At 42.0% G+C, this 18,174-nt stretch overlaps 1 protein-coding gene across 1 annotated transcript in view; it reads right to left on the reverse strand.

Annotated features, from left to right (window-relative positions):
• Positions 1–18,174, reverse strand: part of spon1a (spondin 1a) — a 135,908-nt gene that overhangs the window by 110,748 nt on the left and 6,986 nt on the right. Inside the window, exons 4-5 of the mRNA XM_026320545.1 lie at positions 6,687–6,760; positions 6,124–6,246 (exon numbers count right to left, since the gene is read on the reverse strand). Of these exons, the coding sequence (XP_026176330.1) occupies positions 6,124–6,246; positions 6,687–6,760 (197 nt within the window). The remainder of the gene's footprint in view (positions 1–6,123; positions 6,247–6,686; positions 6,761–18,174) is intronic.

An 18,174-nucleotide genomic window follows, 5' to 3' on the forward strand; every position in this document is an offset into this window, starting at 1 on the left:
CGTAAGATCTCTCCGTAGAATCGGTTGATTTGTCCTGAAGCAATCCTTCATGATGGCAAAGTAGACAATCCCGCACTTGACTGTGGCGGGCGAGGAGGATATATGCAGTGAGCTCCTGAAAGACAGACAGGTGAGTAGTGTTGCCTACTAATTACCGGAAATCCTGGGATGCTAGATTCACGGGGAAATCTACAAAACAAAAGTCGACCGGAAACCTACGTGACCGGTCGTGACAGGAACACAACAATGGTGTCTGAAAACTCATGTGGCAGGTAGTATGGCCTCAGTCCAGCCACCAACAGCTCAATGTCTGGAGTGCAGATGCAGTCCTTCACTGCTACACGTCCAGTGTTGCACCATTTGGAGTTAACAAAAACAGCGAGACCACCTCTTTTCTTGCCGCTCTGTTTCCCTCTGTCTGCTCGCACTAGTGAGAACCCAGGCAGTTCAAGCGAGCTGTCCAGCATATTTTTATTCACCCAGGTCTTGGTGAAGCAAAGCAAGCTACTGGCTGCTAGCTAAAGCAGAAAGTTCCCTTGTATAGATGCCGTTGCCACAGAAACATATATTTTCTGATGCAGTTGCCATAATGTCCATATGTCTCTCCACAGGAATTAGAAGATCCCAAATCATCCACTTTCATCCGTTATTAGAGAGAAAGCATAGATCTTGACTTGGATTAACAGATATTCAGTAAAAAACTTGCAAAAAACTAAAAACAGAGGAGCTGCTGTAACTGGCTGCCACCTAACAGGCGCCATTCTGGAACCAATTATATATGTTCATGAAAGTTGAGGAAAATGCCTCATTTCTTCCTGTTTAATCATTTAACTACAGTATATCTGCTCATATGAAGAGGGGTATATAGTGGACTTTGCAGGATTTGAATTGCAGTGTGTGAATTTTTCAGGGCTGGGTTAAGAATGTAGAGTCTCATAAGGGTAGAACTACCCTTTTTGGCCTCTCTCTACACGTTGATCCTATTATTTGGTGTGTTGCCAGTGCAGAGGAGGGGTCAAGTAAGTTTCAGAGCAAACAGAACCAGTACTTAATCCAAACCTTCTCAAGGAATGCTGGCCAACAACTCAGCAGAAAGGAAACCAGAACATTTGATTCTAGGAGACCTGCAAAAACTAAGGTTCATGACTAGAAGTCATTATCTCCTACAGGGCCATTAATTCAGAACACTGATTTTTGCCGCCACTAAACCTTCAAACACTTTGGAGTCAGGAACCAATCCCTGGGAATGTCCAGTACACATCCCATTTGTGGCATTGCAGTGCTCCTGGAATAAACATCAGCTTGCTGTCACAACTAACCTGGAAGAATCCATCACCCACAGTTTTGCTTGAGTCAATGTTATTCTTACGACTTAAATAACAGACTACAGAAGTGAAATAAATCACCAGGCAATCGTGTGTTTAAATGACTCAAGCCAGAACAGTTTCAGAAACCATCCCACACACACGCGCGCGCACACACGCGCACACACACACGCACACACACACTCAGGGAGCACACGCTACCAAGACAAAGGAAAGGCTGGAGTGTCATTTTGTTTTAAGATATTTAATAATGTATGTTATTTATGTGCTTGTAAAAATATGTGTGTATTTTAGTTACACTTTTATTCAACTGGATTTCTCTGTATTCACATTTTTGGCTAGGATGCATCTTTTGAGTGGTGACTACAAAGCCAAGAAGATCCTCTAAAATGTATCTTTTGTACTTGCATCAGTTAACCTGGAAAGCTATGCACATGGGATGATTATAAGAGACTTTTTTCTACTTGAAAATAAATAGCAAACAATTTCAAATGACATCTCTTGTGTGATCAATAAGAAATGTTATTCTCCATTATTGTCCATTTTCTCTTCAACAGCAATTTCACTGGATGAATAATTCTACATTTGAATGACATACAATGTTTTATAATTCCCCCTTCAAAGCTTTTTCAGTGGATCACACTAAAAGTTCAAGTGCTATGTTTAAACTGCTGGTAGTTTAATGTTCAGACATCAGAACAATAGTTGACAGAGACAACCAGGGAAAAGGGTAACTATACTATGTAGTTGTTGCTGACAGAGGTAAACTGTGCCTTGAAGCGTTAGACATTTGACTAACAGTGCTGACCCCAAATTGGGGAATACAGTGGGTACGGAAAGTATTCAGACCCCTTTAAATTTTTCACTCTTTGTGTCATTGCAGCCATTTGCCAAAATCAAAAAAGTTCATTTTATTTCTCATTAATGTACACTCAGCACCCCATCTTGACAGAAAAAAACAGAAATGTAGAAATTTTTGCAAATTTATTAAAAAAGAAAAACTGAAATATCACATGGTCATAAGTATTCAGACCCTGTGCTCAGTATTGAGTAGAAGCACCCTTTTGAGCTAGTACAGCCATGAGTCTTCTTGGGAATGATGCAACAAGTTTTTCACACCTGGATTTGGGGATCCTCCGCCATTCTTCCTCGCAGATCCTCTCCAGTTCTGTCAGGTTGGATGGTGAACGTTGGTGGACAGCCATTTTCAGGTCTGTCCAGAGATGCTCAATAGGGTTTAGGTCAGGGCTCTGGCTGGGCCAGTCAAGAACGGTCACAGAGTTGTTCCGAAGCCACTCCTTTGTTATTTTAGCTGTGTGCTTAGGGTCGTTGTCCTGTTGAAAGGTGAACCTTCGGCCCAGTCTGAGGTCCTGAGCACTCTGGAAGAGGTTTTCTTCCAGGATATCTCTGTACTTGGCCGCATTCATCTTTCCTTCAATTGCAACCAGTCGTCCTGTCCCTGCAGCTGAAAAACACCCCCACAACATGATGCTCCCACCACCATGTTTCACTGTAGGGATTGTATTGGGCAGGTGATGAGCAGTGCCTGGTTTTCTCCACACATACCGCTTAGAATTAATGCCAAAAAGTTCAATCTTGGTCTCATCAGACCAGAGAATCTTATTTCTCATAGTCTGGGAGTCCTTCATGTGTTTTTTGGCAAACTCTATGCGGGCTTTCATGTGTCTTGCACTGAGGAGAAGCTTCCGTCGGGCCAATCTGCCATAGAACCCCGACTGGTGGAGGGCTGCAGTGATAGTTGACTTTGTGGAACTTTCTCCCATCTCCCTACTGTATCTCTGGAGCTCAGCCACAGTGATCTTTGGGTTCTTCTTTAACTCTCTCACCAAGGCTCTTCTCCCTTGCCACAATTCTGTCTCTGAGCTCCTTGGGCAGTTCCTTCGACCTCATGACTCTCATTTGCTCTGACATGCACTGTGAGCTGTAAGGTCTTATATAGACAGGTGTGTGCCTTTCCTAATCAAGTCCAATCAGTTTAATTAAACACAACTGGACTCCAATGAAGGAGCAGAACCATCTCAAGGAGGATCAGAAGAAATGGACAGCATGTGAGTTAAATATGAGTGTCACTGCAAAGGGTCTGAATACTTATGACCATGTGATATTTCAGTTTTTCTTTTTTAATAAAGTTGCAAAAATTTCTACATTTCTGTTTTTTTCTGTCAAGATGGGGTGCTGAGTGTACATTAATGAGAAATAAAATGAACTTTTTTGATTTTGGCAAATGGCTGCAATGACGCAAAGAGTGAAAAATTTAAAGGGGTCTGAATACCTTCCCTACCCACTGTACACTGGAAATCCCTGATGCCATCCAACTAATGTTGTTCTGTGTATAGCCAGATGTCTAAATAAGAGAATCTTTGGGCAGGTTTGACTGAATGTTGGCATGTATTACTTTGTGGTTTATTTATATGTTACAGTTCACCTAAAATACTTTACAATTCTTCCCAGTATTGTAACATCTGTTACAATAGGTTGCTTCATTATTTAGTCAGTATAGTAATGTTAAACTCTCTCAGTAACACCATAAAAAATCTGTTGACAACCAGGCCATTGTCAGTCATCTCTCAGTGTCTGTGCGAGCTGCCATTGCAAGTGTTGAATAGCGATGTATTGAGACTTGACTAACAAAGGGGACAGGAGGGAGAAAGAAAAGAAAATAGAACTGTCAAGGTTATCAGGGTGGGCATGAAAACCATCCTGTTGGCCTATTTCACTGTAGATTTCTGGGCTTAGAATGTGTGTTAGCAAAGGGGTCTGTGGCTCTGACATTTGAAGGACATGTTAAAAATAGGACACATAGTGGCATATCTCAGGTAGTGAAAGTTGCCAAAGTAGTAGCTTTGTACAAAAAGGTAAAGTTAGACTAAGGGAACTTCTATCATTATAATTTTAGTTACTGCAGTCAGTGAATAATATTGTCCAGCACAATATTTCTAGTGTTATAATAGCTATAAAGTTACCTAGGATATAACACAAGGAGAAATTCAACTGTGAGCTACAAGGGTTAGGATGAAGCATAAAACACATAGCTTGCCCTATCCTCTTAACTTAATCTATCTACAAGGTGTGTGGGTTTGCAAATACAAGTGTGAGAGTGAGTCAGATACCAACTGCTTCTTCCAAGACAGTAAATTAGGGCTCCTTTCGGTTTCCGGATTTATCTTACTCCACTCTAATCAGTGAGTCCAATCTAATCCATAAGTCCATTCACAACCTGATAGTGTGGCCCAAGGTTATACACATTCAGCCCAACTTTAGCATTGTAGCTCATCCCCCACATATCACTACTCAGTTACATACCAGGGCTAAACCACCCACAATCTGGGGAACATATCCTATAGTCACGTGGGCTACAATAAAGATTAAAGGATAAGACTGCCAATATTCATTCTTATCCAATATTTCTGTTACTGTCAACAAATCCTATTAAACGACTACAAACAACAACATATTTAATCCTGTCTGTGACTCTCAGCGCCAAGCCCTTTCTTTCATTTTCAAGACTTAAATCTTTAAGAACTAGTCATGAATACCATAATTTTATTTTTAAAAATGTAGCATCCTTTTCAAAAACAGCTGCACACTGTATATTTTAGAAAAAAAAAAACCTCTAAGAGAAGCAAATAATGTTAGGTGATATTTTCAGCTGCAGATGTGGTGAGCTAGTGCATATTTACAGCAGTAAGACAATGCATTTGTATTCAACAGAAAATAAACTGCAATGACCACATTCCTCATCTAGTGGTAGCCTATGTAAATTCACTGTTTGGCCAGTCATGCTGGGTCCAGACCCTATAAGAGAGGGGTCCTTTGCCTTGGCCTGACCTTTTTCACCTCTGACGTCACGCACTACTGCCCAGAGTGGAGCTGCAGTAAAGTTGTTTGAACTGCACTGTGCTAAAGACGCATGGACGTTGCCTGTTTATGAGGCGTAAAGCCAAGCAACTGAAGTATATGCATCTCTACATGCGAGCAATCTGTCTGAAACTACGGCTCCACCACTGGATATCCGTGTGCGTGCTCTGTACTTTCATTGTAACTGTGAGCTGCTGTCACAGGGGTTGTATCGTTTTTGGCATCTTCACAAATCCAGTGAGCGGTGTGCATTGTTTCTCCAGGTCTTGACAGTGTGCCCCCCCCCTCTTTGTATGACCTTTTTATGGTGGTCATTCATCTTCTTTTTATGGTTTTCTCTAATGGCTGCCTTCTCTCGTTTGCCTTCTTTTTCCATGGTCACCCCATACTGCTAGATCTGCTATACAGTCACTCCTCCCCTTTTTGTGGCATTACCTTTACATGACGGCATCCTCTAATGGGACCTGTTGAAGATACAATCCCCTTGCAACATTTGGTAGGTGCCTTGTTCATTATATTGTTTTATGGCACTTTAAACTGACTAATACCATTCATTGACATCTCTGTGCTGCTGTATTTATTCTTCACTGATGTTTAATAACTTTAAAGCTATTGCATCTGTTGATTGGTGTGTGTGAGAGCGTGAGAGCAGTTACTGGACCAGTGTTGCTTTTCTTGTAGTGTCAAGCTAACCTTAGGTTTGTCCTTAGGGGGTGGCATAGTTGCTACAGATTGTACTGATACTATTCACATTTTGGGTTGGTGACTAACCTTACTCCTGCCACATTCATAATGAAGCCAGTGCAAAGATGTTGCTTATTTTTTATGGGATTTTATGAAAATCTAAAAATAAGACGCCACACTGATTCTTAATGAGCTGAAGTAACATGAAAAAAAAACCAGAAGAGTTTGTGCTTACGTGGATAATCTTTGGGATGGATCTTCTCTGACCAGTTCCCATAGAAGGTAACTCTGTACTTTGCGGTTCCACAGGCACAGCAATCAAGCAGAGGTCTATCTGTAGCTTCTCCATAAACGGATTCTGAACAGAAATGAGGGCAGAGGAGAGGAGGGTAAAAGAAAGAGCCAGTGAGAGAAACACAGATGACCACGAGCTATGCACAGAGAGATTTTCTCATTAGTGGCAGCAGCAGATGAGAATGACCTACAGGAGATGGGTTGCTTAAGAAAGTGGAGAGCCAAACTGGGGTAATTGCGCAAGGAAAACAGTGTGTCTGCACAGTTATTTTGATCTGTTGCTCAGTGTGGCATTCATTGTCATGCACAGCCAGGGGGTCACTCTCATTTATAACCATTCACATGCCAGAGTATAACAGCAGAGAGAAATGTCCCTGCATCAAAATTAATAGCAAAACAAAACAGTGAAAGAATACAAAGAAAGAAAGACTTTCAGTGTGGACTACCAGCAGAAAGATTGGAACAGAAAATTCAGGTTTTTCCATGTCAAAAACAGAAGCCTACCTTTCTCACACATTCGTTTGGTGAGTGAGCCTTCATCCTGGAAATAGATTATCCTCTTCTGTACAATGCTTGCCCTACACAGAAGAAGAAGAAGACATGGAGGCAGTGATGAGTGAAGTTTGTTTTTGGCACACCAGTTAAATGCATGCATAAGGCGCAAAACAGAATGTCACACCTGGAGAAAAATGGAAAAGATAAAATATTTTGGAAAGTTGTGAGGTTTAAAAACACAACACATAGGCAACAGACAGTAAGAAATGTGAAAAATATTGGCTTTAAGATCTGAGAAGAGTCTTAGAGGATTTTGGCACATGGAACAGGTGCAGAGCTATTCATAAGCATCTTTGTGTTTTTTTTCCTCACAAGACTTCTTAAAGCAGGTATGTGACCCCACAGGGAAATTGCCAAATCAGGATGTCTTTCAGAAAAAGACATTCAATGCCTCATAAAAAAGCATGCATCAGCATGAAGATATACCAGCACACTAAAAGGAAAAGGTTGAAAAGCTTAAGGGAAAGCTGAAAGAGAGAAAGACAGCAAGTAAAAGAGTAATTCTCCCATTGAAGAAAGTCCTTATGGCACTGTGTAAAAATACACAGAGATGCACAGAAAAACTGTGTCAATAAAAACTGATTGACAGTAATACTCCCCAAAAGGAGAGGCCTAACAGAGGGGAACTTCTCTAAATTGAGTTGCCTAAGAGGCTTTTTCCACTGGGTGCTGGGTAACTGAGGTTTGAGAAGGGCCATGACATGTAAATCAGCCACAAAGCAACCTTTTCACAAGCCAGCAGACTTAAGAAAACAACAACAGAAAACAAGCCTTCGGGCACCTAACTTCGTCACAACCATAAAGCTTTTACACAGGCCATGGATGCAAGAAGGTTTCCATGGGGATAAAACTCAACAATAAGGTGCTGATCGGGGGGGGAGGTTATTCGATACCACTTATTCTGAAGTATCAAACAACAGAGCTGTGTTGTTCTCTGTTGAGCTGAACCTGGAAACCACTCATATACAGCAACATGGAGGCAGAAAATAACATAGCAGATGTCAGAAATTTGATATTCATGTGATTTAAATACATAAATGCTATACACCTCACTTATATTAATGCTTAGTTTTATGCGGAAATCTTTGGCATTTAAAAATATAACAAATGGTTACTTAGTTTAGACATATATGTTTGTACAGTTCACGTCTTTACTGTATATGTTATATATATGTATGTATGTATGTTATATGTACATAACACTGCAAGAACCTTTTTAAATTCTCATTCTAAATCCATTTATTCCTGTGTAAAAGACCACATTTTGCTTTAAGGAGAAGTCATATTCACTTAGATGTGTTGTTAATGATGAATGCCACCTTTATATAAGGTGTCCATTTAAGGAAATGCATACATATACTGTATTGTCTGTCACTGTACATACATTATATATAATACAATATTTGGTACTATATATATCTGAAAGCTCTATAAACAAGTGAATGTAAGAGAGAAGGGTGTGTGTGGGTGGTATGGCAATGTGGTGTTAGCACTTTTGCATCACAACAAAAAGGTTCTGGATTTGAATCCTGTTCAAACCTGGAATTTTCGTGTTCCCCACGGCTGTGTGTGTCTTCTCCAGGTATTCTGGTTTCTTCCCACAGTCCAAGGACATACAGTTTGGGATTAGGTTAACTGATGACCCCAAATTGGCCATACAGTAGGTGTGAATGTAAGTGTAAGAGTTTGTGTGTCTCTATGTGTCAGCCCTGTCCAGGGTGTACTACACCTCTAACCCAATGTCAGCTGGTCCATCCAGCAACCCTTGATGTATCAGGATAAGTGGTAGTTAATCGATGGATGACTGGATTTATGTATGGATAGGCCTATTTGGTTTGTTTATGTAGGTGGTAAGTGTAAAAGTAACATCCACATAAATGGTTGCAGAACACTGGACAGAGATGGCTGTGCTGACTTGTCTTCATCCCACAGTGCTTCCTATTGCCATCTATGTCCCATGTAAACAACGCATACACTTAGCCATCTACATGATTTAAATGCAAATGTGATCTATCAGACCAGGTCACCTTCTTCAATTGCTCCATCTTCTGTCTACTTCTCACATGCCCATTGGAGACATTCTGGCCAGTCTGTGCCTACTCCATCCTATACACAGTAAACTGTGGTGAACTCTGTGTTCTGATACTGTATACATCTGTTATAACCAAGTTTTTCCAGCAATTTTTGTTACAGTAGCTCTTTTTTGGGCTTGTAAAAGACAGGCTACCCTTCAGTCCCAAACACACCAGCGAGCCTTTGGATGGCCCTGATCCTCTTACCAGTTCACTGATTGTCCTTCCACTTGTTAGATCTTGATAAGTTCAAAATCTGGACCACTTTTGGTAGGAACTGTCCTCTGCATACTGGCAACATCCCACAGGACATTGCTGGTTTGGAGATCCTCTGACCCAGTTTCTAGCCATCACAATTTGACCTTTGCCATGTTTCCTGTTTTCAACACACCAATTTCAAGATCTGACTGTTCACTTGCTGCCTGAAATAACCCAACCTATTCAATGTTATTCACATCACCTGCTGGTGGTTTTAATGTTGTGGCTGATCAATGTATTGGTATATATATGAAATGATGACAGTGTGTGAAATTACCTCTGATTTATAGTCACAACGACCTAACGTAACATGGATGAAATAAGTCAAAATAAGCAACTTCACAGCACTTTTCTAATTGTTCATGCTTTAATTCAATCTCACCCCAATTTCACATATCTCCCTGAGAGAGAGGACCCAACTCTGCCTCACTGCTTGTCTGCCTCCCTGGGCTGGCCAGACAATAAAGCAGAGTAATGCTTATTTAACATCCAATTTAAATTCTATCTCACTTTGCAGGATCCACACCACAGCCGATCCCAATCACCCCAAAAGTGCACTTATTTAAATGTGTGTGTGAAAGTGAGAGAGAGTTGTATAGCTATTTTTGTGAGAACCAGTTTGAGTTTTATACCTTGTGAGTGAGAGCATTTTTGGATAGTGAGAACATTTTGGTCAGTCCTCACAAAATTCTCATTTTGCTCCATCTTCTCTTACAATGAATGATTAAATAATTTTCTTTTCAGTCTATCTGCTCTCACTACACCCAGAGATTAAATTAATTTATTTTGTTCTGTCTTCCACTGCTACCAATGGAACAGATACAACTCTGAGGCAATAAATAAATTGAATGCACTAAAGGAAATGCATTTACACTTAATTTCTATGGCTCTGCTGGACAGTTGTGTCCTGAAATAATCCTTGATCTGTCCTATCATTATGGTGATGGAGATGAACAAGCTCTGAAAGCTGCATGTGGTTGTGACATTTATCTGATCTCAGTGATACACTGTCTCACTCAGACAACCCATCAAAATATCCTCCATATCATAAGCCAGAGTGAGATGACAAATAAATTGCTTCCCACTTACAAATGGAAAGATAAAAGATAGAAGCAACTGCAGTGGTGACTGCAATATATGGAATACATGCTGATGTGAGTTAGTCTGATTCTATGGTCCAAGCAGGATATAACCAACCACAAGCCCTTAACCGTGACTAGCTTCACCCTTTTTATCATCAGACAATTGCAGATCAAGCAGGATGATGAGCAGAATTAAAGCCGTTTATTTTCTACCAAAGTAGACAAAAAGCCAAAATGATTTAGAGAAAGGACTGGATGAAAAAATATGCAAGAACTGCCATTGTTAGGACTTAATGTGAAAAGTGTATCTTCAGTTACTCATCTTAGTTCCAATTTGTAGCAAGGCTGTAAACATTAATTAGACTGTAACATTTGAGACAGATTGAAAAGATTTGATGCTAGATTTAAATCTGATAAAATGCTATCTGATTCCATATCTGCCTCTAACCACATATAGTATCACTGTAGGAATGCTTGGTGTAATCTAATTCTAGCATATAGAAAAGCTGAAAATAGCTGGATTTAATGGTAAAACCTTCAATGATCAAAGTTCAAGACTTTGAATGAGCTTCTTTGCTTGACCCTGTCATCATGGACCAACCTTCATTGGAACCAAACCAAGACTGGTCTTTCCATCTAGCAGACAGCAACTGCCCATCATTTATACTGCAGCAAACCACTTGGGAGGAGGAGCTTTCTGACACAAACACATACAATATACACACACAAACTTTCAGTTTCAAGGCCCAATATTTGAAGCAGACTGGTAGACAGGGATAGTACTCATTCGAAATATGAAATTAATTTAAAAATAAACATTTACCCTGCCTATAGTGGTAATGAAATTGTCTTCTCTATGCCAATCTATGATAAAAGCAATCTTTTCACAATTTTATGTTGTTTCATTCTCTACATAGGCCTGTCTGTTGGTTAAACAGTATGTGTGTGCTTATACAGTGGGTACGGAAAGTATTCAGACCGCTTTAAATTTTTCACTCTTTGCGTCATTGCAGCCATTTGCCAAAATCAAAAAAGTTCATTTTATTTCTCATTAATGTACATTCAGCACCCCATCTTGACAGAAAAAAAACAGAAATGTAGAAATTTTTGCAAATTTATTAAAAAAGAAAAACTGAAATATCACATGGTCATAAGTATTCAGACCCTTTGCAGTGACACTCATATTTAACTCACATGCTGTCCATTTCTTCTGATCCTCCTTGAGATGGTTCTGCTCCTTCATTGGAGTCCAGCTGTGTTTAATTAAACTGATTGGACTTGATTAGGAAAGGCACACACCTGTCTATATAAGACCTTACAGCTCACAGTGCATGTCAGAGCAAATGAGAATCATGAGGTCGAAGGAACTGACCAAGGAGCTCAGAGACAGAATTGTGGCAAGGCACAGATCTGGCCAAGGTTACAAAATAATTTCTGCAGCACTCAAGGTTCCTAAGAGCACAGTGGCCTCCATAATCCTTAAATGGAAAAAGTTTGGGAAGACCAGAACTCTTCCTAGACCTGGCCGTCCAACCAAACTGAGCAATCGTGGGAGAAGAGCCTTGGTGAGAGAGGTAAAGAAGAACCCAAAATCACTGTGGCTGAGCTCCAGAGATGCAGTAGGGAGATGGGAGAAAGTTCCACAAAGTCAATTATCACTGCAGCCCTCCACCAGTCGGGGCATTATGGCAGAGTGGCCCAACGGAAGCCTCTCCTCAGTGCAAGGCATATAAAAGCCTGCATAGAGTTTGCCAAAAAACACATGAAGAACTCCCAGACTATGAGAAATAAGATTCTCTGGTCTGATGAGACCAAGATTTAATTTTTGGCGTTAATTCTAAGCGGTATGTGTGGAGAATGTTAGGGCCTGACACAGTCTGGGTTTGTTTTCTGTTTAGTCTCTCTCTGTTTTCCCTGGTGTGCGTGTGTGTGTGGGTGTGGCTGTGCTGCGGCGTCTGTAATCTAGGCAACCAGGAACACCTGAGGCCTGAGGAGCCAGCCGTCTGCCAGCTCGTCACCAAGGACTACTTAAGCCTCGGCCTGACTGACGGCAGGTGTCAGAAGTTTCCGGTCTCACTGGAAAGCGACAATCTCCTAGTCGAAGCTCCGACGAGTCACCTAGATACGCAACCTTTGTATAGTTAATAATCTGTGTTACCACTGTGTGCAACCTCCCTGTGCGGAGAATAAAGTTCCTGTTCCGATCTCCTGGCACTGCCTCTCGTCCGCTCTTGGGTCCGCATTTTACCAGGTCGTAACAGAGAAAACCAGGCACTGCTCATCGCCTGTCCAATACAATCCCTACAGTGAAACATGGTGGTGGGAGCATCATGTTGTGGGGGTGTTTTTCAGCTGCAGGGACAGGACGTCTGGTTGCAATTGAAGGAAAGATGAATGCGGCCAAGTACAGAGATATCCTGGAAGAAAACCTCTTCCAGACTGCTCAGGACCTCAGACTGGGCCAAAGTTTCACCTTTCAACAGGACAATGACCCTAAGCACACAGCTAAAATAACAAAGGAGTGGCTTCGGAACAACTCTGTGACCGTTCTTGACTGGCCCAGCCAGAGCCCTGACCTAAACCCAATTGAGCATCTCTGGAGAGACCTGAAAATGGCTGTCCACCAAAGTTCACCATCCAACCTGACAGAACTGGAGAGGATCTGCAAGGAAGAATGGCAGAGGATCCCCAAATCCAGGTGTGAAAAACTTGTTGCATCATTCCCAAGAAGACTCATGGCTGTACTAGCTCAAAAGGGTGCTTCTACTCAATACTGAGCACAGGGTCTGAATACTTATGACCATATGATATTTCAGTTTTTCTTTTTTAATAAATTTGCAAAAATTTCTACATTTCTGTTTTTTTCTGTCAAGATGGGGTGCTGAGTGTACATTAATGAGAAATAAAATGAACTTTTTTGATTTTGGCAAATGGCTGCAATGACACAAAGAGTGAAAAATTTAAAGGGGTCTGAATACTTTCCGTACCCACTGTATACCCATATTTTTATACAGGTATGGGCTATGTGATTACAACAGAGCCATAGTACAAGAGTATCTCTCCCTCTGAACAACTTTTGTTTAAAAAAAAAGCTTGTACTTGCCAGGGAGTTACAAAAATTCTACCTCTTCAATCAATAAGACTTTATTAATGTTATTATTGCGTTGCATCCCAGAGGTATACACAAACCTTGTCATCTTTATGACTGCCAGGTACAGAGAAGAACAGTGGCAAATACCAACCACTAACTTGTAATCATGATTTTCAGAGGCATCTCTTGAACTACAAGGTTCACGCTCTCTCCCTCCCCTGCTGGCTGTGCTTTGCATGTACCTCTTTCTGTGCCCTCTATGATACTTTGCTACATCCATACAATGCTTACAATTCATATACATCATGAACAGAGTGAAAATGAAAACAAGACAGATAAGGGATAAAGAGAGGAGGAGAGGGAAAGGAGCAGAAAGAAGAATAACTCAGAGGTTATTTAGACTGTTAAACCCTGGGCCATTTTTAAGACTCCTGCTCGAAAATAAAGTAAAGGTAAGACAAAATTTGTAATCATCACATCATAGTACGACATTTCTTCCTGCAATTCTTTGGCTGGCCTTTCAGTTTTAGTTTAGATTTTAGTGGTAGAGAAATAGGACTTGTAACATTATTGTTGGAATTTGCTTAGTGTTAGCTTTCAAATTGTGCATAGCTTGTCACAGCATATGTGTTATGAAATTGTTCACAACATATTTTAGGTCTTGCACCTTCAGCTTGTTTTTGATATGTGCCCATTGCGCATTGTTTGAACTGTGTTTTGTTTTCCTAAAATTTTGTTTTGTCAAGCTTGGACTTTCTGCTGGTTATGCTATAAAATGAGATATGAGACAATAACTGAACAAGTCTCATTTTTTCAGTTTAAATTTGAATTTTTTGAATTTTTCAGTTTCAATGCTCTATTTTTCAGTTTCAAATTTCCATTTTTCAGTTACTTTTTTTTCAGTTCTCAGTTCTGCCACAGAAGTCTTTTGAGCGTGGGTGTAACAGGACCATGCCATCATTGGCCAGCCGTTTAAGAGTGACTGTCTCATTGGCCAGTTAATGGGGTGAGTGGCACAGGACTGCGTCCTCATTGGCCAGGTACTTCTGAGTGACTGTTATTGTACTGTCATGCTTTGCATGACAATAAGCTAATGCTAGCTGCAGCTTCAGGTTGAGGTGCGTGGGTGTAAATACACATGACAATCAGAAACTTTACTCAGTTCCTAGGAGGTGGGTTTACAATAGCAGCCGTTATCTTGAAGAACAATATACAGTGTTGCATGGTCTCTAGCTCAAGCACAGAACAGCAATATGCAGTGTCCATGCGGTGAGCTTTGAGTGCCATCAAAAAAATAACAAAAACATACAACTCTCAAGTTCTGTTCTGCACTTCCTGCAACACCAAGCTAGATTCACTGACCAAACCCAGGCTCACAATATTAGGAAACACACAAAACAAGGGAAAACAGCTTAAACCATCTTACAGTACTTTGTTCTTCCTGGCCAGCTGTGCTGAAGAGTGTGTCAGCCTGGAGACTCATTACAGCCATTGGGAGCACTCAGCCTGGCCTGTTTTTTTCCATAATAAAGTTTGAAAATAGACAATGCATGCATGCCTGTGGTAATACTGAATAATCATAATAGTGGCCAAAGGAAGCGGTGGTTAAGTGTGCATTCTTCATTTGCAGCTCCTGGATGGAGGTCACAGTTCGATTTCTTTCTGCTGTAGTTTGTTTCACTGGTTTCAGCCAGTTTTTCAAGCCAAAAATGTAACCATGTTACTCATGTAAAACTTCTCCATAGTTTATCCATTGTGGACATAGCCTTTTATATTTGGATACTGCGCTATAACGATAATGATGTGAGCTAAATATGAAATAAATAAAAAAGAAAGCTTTTGAAATGAGTCTGGGACTTTTTGCATTTTCTTCCTTTACACTATACAGTTTAAGTACCTGTAAACACCTAGTATAACCAGTAAAATACAGTTATTCTGTCATGAGTCCCCATTTGGGACTTCCTGCCAGGGGACCTTTATTTTCTAGAGACTTCCTCTTTTCCTTGCTCTGGTCCCCAGCAGCTTTACCTTAGTTATTTGTGTTCAGTTCACCTGTTGTCAATTATGTTTCTAATCACCGTTTGTGTTCTCCCTATTTATACCTCCCTCTTCCCTTTGTTCCCTGCCGAAGCATTAAGCGGTGTTAAGGAGTAGTTATTTAGTTTGTGTAAGGAGTGTTAGTTTGCCTGGTAAGGTGTGTTTATCACCATCTCACCTGGTCTTATCTCAGTTGTTTACTGTTTCATCCGGTTCCCGTGCATTTTAGTTTGTTTTGCCCTGGAAGTCCCAGGAGGAATAAAACCTTTGTTGTCCAGCATTTGGGTCCTGCCTTCTCTCCTGCACCTCCACTCCGACACCAGCGCATGACAGAATGCTTCGGCCTGACAAGGACCCAGCGGACAGCGAGGAGAGGACGCCAGAGGAGAAATGGCCCCGTCCTGCAGCCTCAGTCCCGGCGTCGCCACCGCCCTAAGAGGCAGAAGCTGAGACCTCAGTGCGCCGACGACAGCATCCCCGCTGAGGTTCCGCCCAGCAGGATCCTAGATCCTCAGTGTGCCGACGCTCACGTCCCCGCTGAGGTTCCCCTCCAGCAACACGGACCTCAGTGCGCCGACATGGCCGTCCCCGCTGAAGTTCAATTCTAGCAGCTAGAACCTCAACACTGAGGTTCCAGCCCTGCAGTCAGAACCACTGGACCAGTCACCTCGACAACGACGGAGTCACTGCTGTCCGAAGAGGCGATCCCCAGCACTGCTTTCTGAGCCTCAGTGCGCCGACGATAGTGTCCCCGCTGAGGTCCTCTCCCAGTCTCCTGTGCTCCAGCCTCTCGACCCTCGGCGTGCCGACGAAAGCGTCCCCACTGAGGTCCTCTCCCAGTCTCCTGTGCCCCAGCCTCCGGACCCTCATCGTGTCGACGACAGCATCCCCACTGAGGTCCTCTCCCAGTCTCCTGTGCCCCAGCCTCCGGACTCTCAGCGTGCCAACGACAGCGTCCCCACTGAGGTCTGCTCCCCATCTCCCGCAGGACTGGCACCCAATTCCCGAGCTGGCCTCTCCCCTCAGTCTCAGGCCAGCTGTCTCAGGCCAGCTGCTCACCTCAGTCTCCAGCAGGCCCCTCTCCCAAGTTTCCGGCCAGCCTGTCTCCAGAGTCTCCGGCCAGCCCATCTCCCCAGTATGCCAACAGCAGCCGCAGCAGCCAGAGCTTCCCGAGCCGCTGCCGCAAGGTCCGCTGCACTGATATCCAGTCTCCTGTTCCCGCACCTTGGTGGCGAAGCGTGGTCGTCCGTGCCGAGGACCTGCGGCCAGTTCCTGTCCCTCGGCGTCATGGTTGCCTATGCTGAGCTCCAGCCTGTTCCCGTCCTGCCGGTTCCCGTCCAGCCAGTCCCAGTCTTTTGGCATTGTGGTGAATATGCCAACGCCGAGGTCCAGCCTGTTCATGTCCCTCAACATCAGGGCAAAAGAGCTCATGCCGAGGCTCAGTCACCGGTTTCAGCTCCTGAGTCCAACACTGCGGAGCCGGAACCCAAACCAGAGTCCAGTGCTGAGGAGCCAGACCCGAAACCGCGGCCGCCGGAGTCTTCCTGCTGGGGGACCTTTATTTTCTAGAGACTTCCTCTTTTCCTTGCTCTGGTCCCCAGCAGCTTTATCTTAGTTATTTGTGTACAGTAGTTTCACTTGTTGTCAATTATGTTTCTAATCACCATTTGTGTTCTCCCTATTTATATCTCTTCCCTTTGTTCCCTGCTGAAGCATTAAGTGGTGTTAAGGAGTAGTTATTTAGTTTGTGTAAGGAGTGTTAGCTTGCCTGGTAAGGTGTGTTTTTATGATGACCGTCTCACCCGGTCTTATCTCAGTTGTTTACCGTCTCATCTGGTTCCCGTGTGTTTTAGTTTGTTTTGCCCTGGAAGTCCCAGGAGGAATAAAACCTTTGTTGTCCAGCATTTGGGTCCTACCTTCTCTCCTGCACCTCCACTCCGACACCAACGCATGACATATTCTCCTTGCCTAGTTTAAGCCAGCAGGTTAAGACACGTTTTTTCCCTCAATAAATGAAATTATATATATAATTTTAAATTGAAACTGAAAAAATGAGACTAAAAACTGAAAAAATACTTACTTACTTTCGGTAACAAGTTCAAACTTTCTCACATTGCATTTTTGTACAGATCTGAATGTCTGTCTTTGAGATGCTTAGCTAAGTTTTAGGTGTTTCCTCCTTTCCACTGTTTGCATACCAGCTTGTGGTATTACTACTGTACTTTTGGTACCTTTGGTATCATAGAAAATGCCTTCAGCATTGTATCAACTGTGCTTAATTTAGAGGATTAGGGAGTTGATGTAAACATGAACCTGTTGTATACTGGTAGTGATACTGATACTAAGTAAGATAGATTTAGTTTTATTTAGTTTTAGTATTATCTATATAAGCTGAAAAATATTAGTATGAATCCATAAATTAATATAAAATTACTAAATAATTTCTATGTTTTTCAACGTCCATCAAGGAACATTCCTACTGCTCACAGTGGCTATCATGTCTGATCCTGAGACTTGAACTCAGGTAGGACATGAGGTCAATCACAACAAAAAATTGCACAGGATCAGAAGGTTGTTAAACTAGTCATTTCACTACAACTAGAAAGTACAGTAAGTTCCACATGTCACTCTTTCTCATGTCATGACTGACTGCATGCTGTGCCATCTTTTGTTTGCATGGCAATTTTTGTTCTGCTAGAGATAGAATAAATAAAATGTAATGGTCTTAAAGGAAAGCATCCTCTATTTTTGTCTGCTGGATCCATTTAGACTGCAGTAAAATCACCCTTTACAGGCCAACAAAGTCAAATCCACTTCACCAAAGGGGAAACTAAAGACTGCTAAGCAGCTATAGGTGTTTTATAAAGCATGCCATTTATTTTTAAATTTGCTCAAAA

Source organism: Mastacembelus armatus, chromosome 3, assembly GCF_900324485.2.
Source record: "Mastacembelus armatus chromosome 3, fMasArm1.2, whole genome shotgun sequence".
Lineage (NCBI taxonomy): Eukaryota > Metazoa > Chordata > Actinopteri > Synbranchiformes > Mastacembelidae > Mastacembelus > Mastacembelus armatus.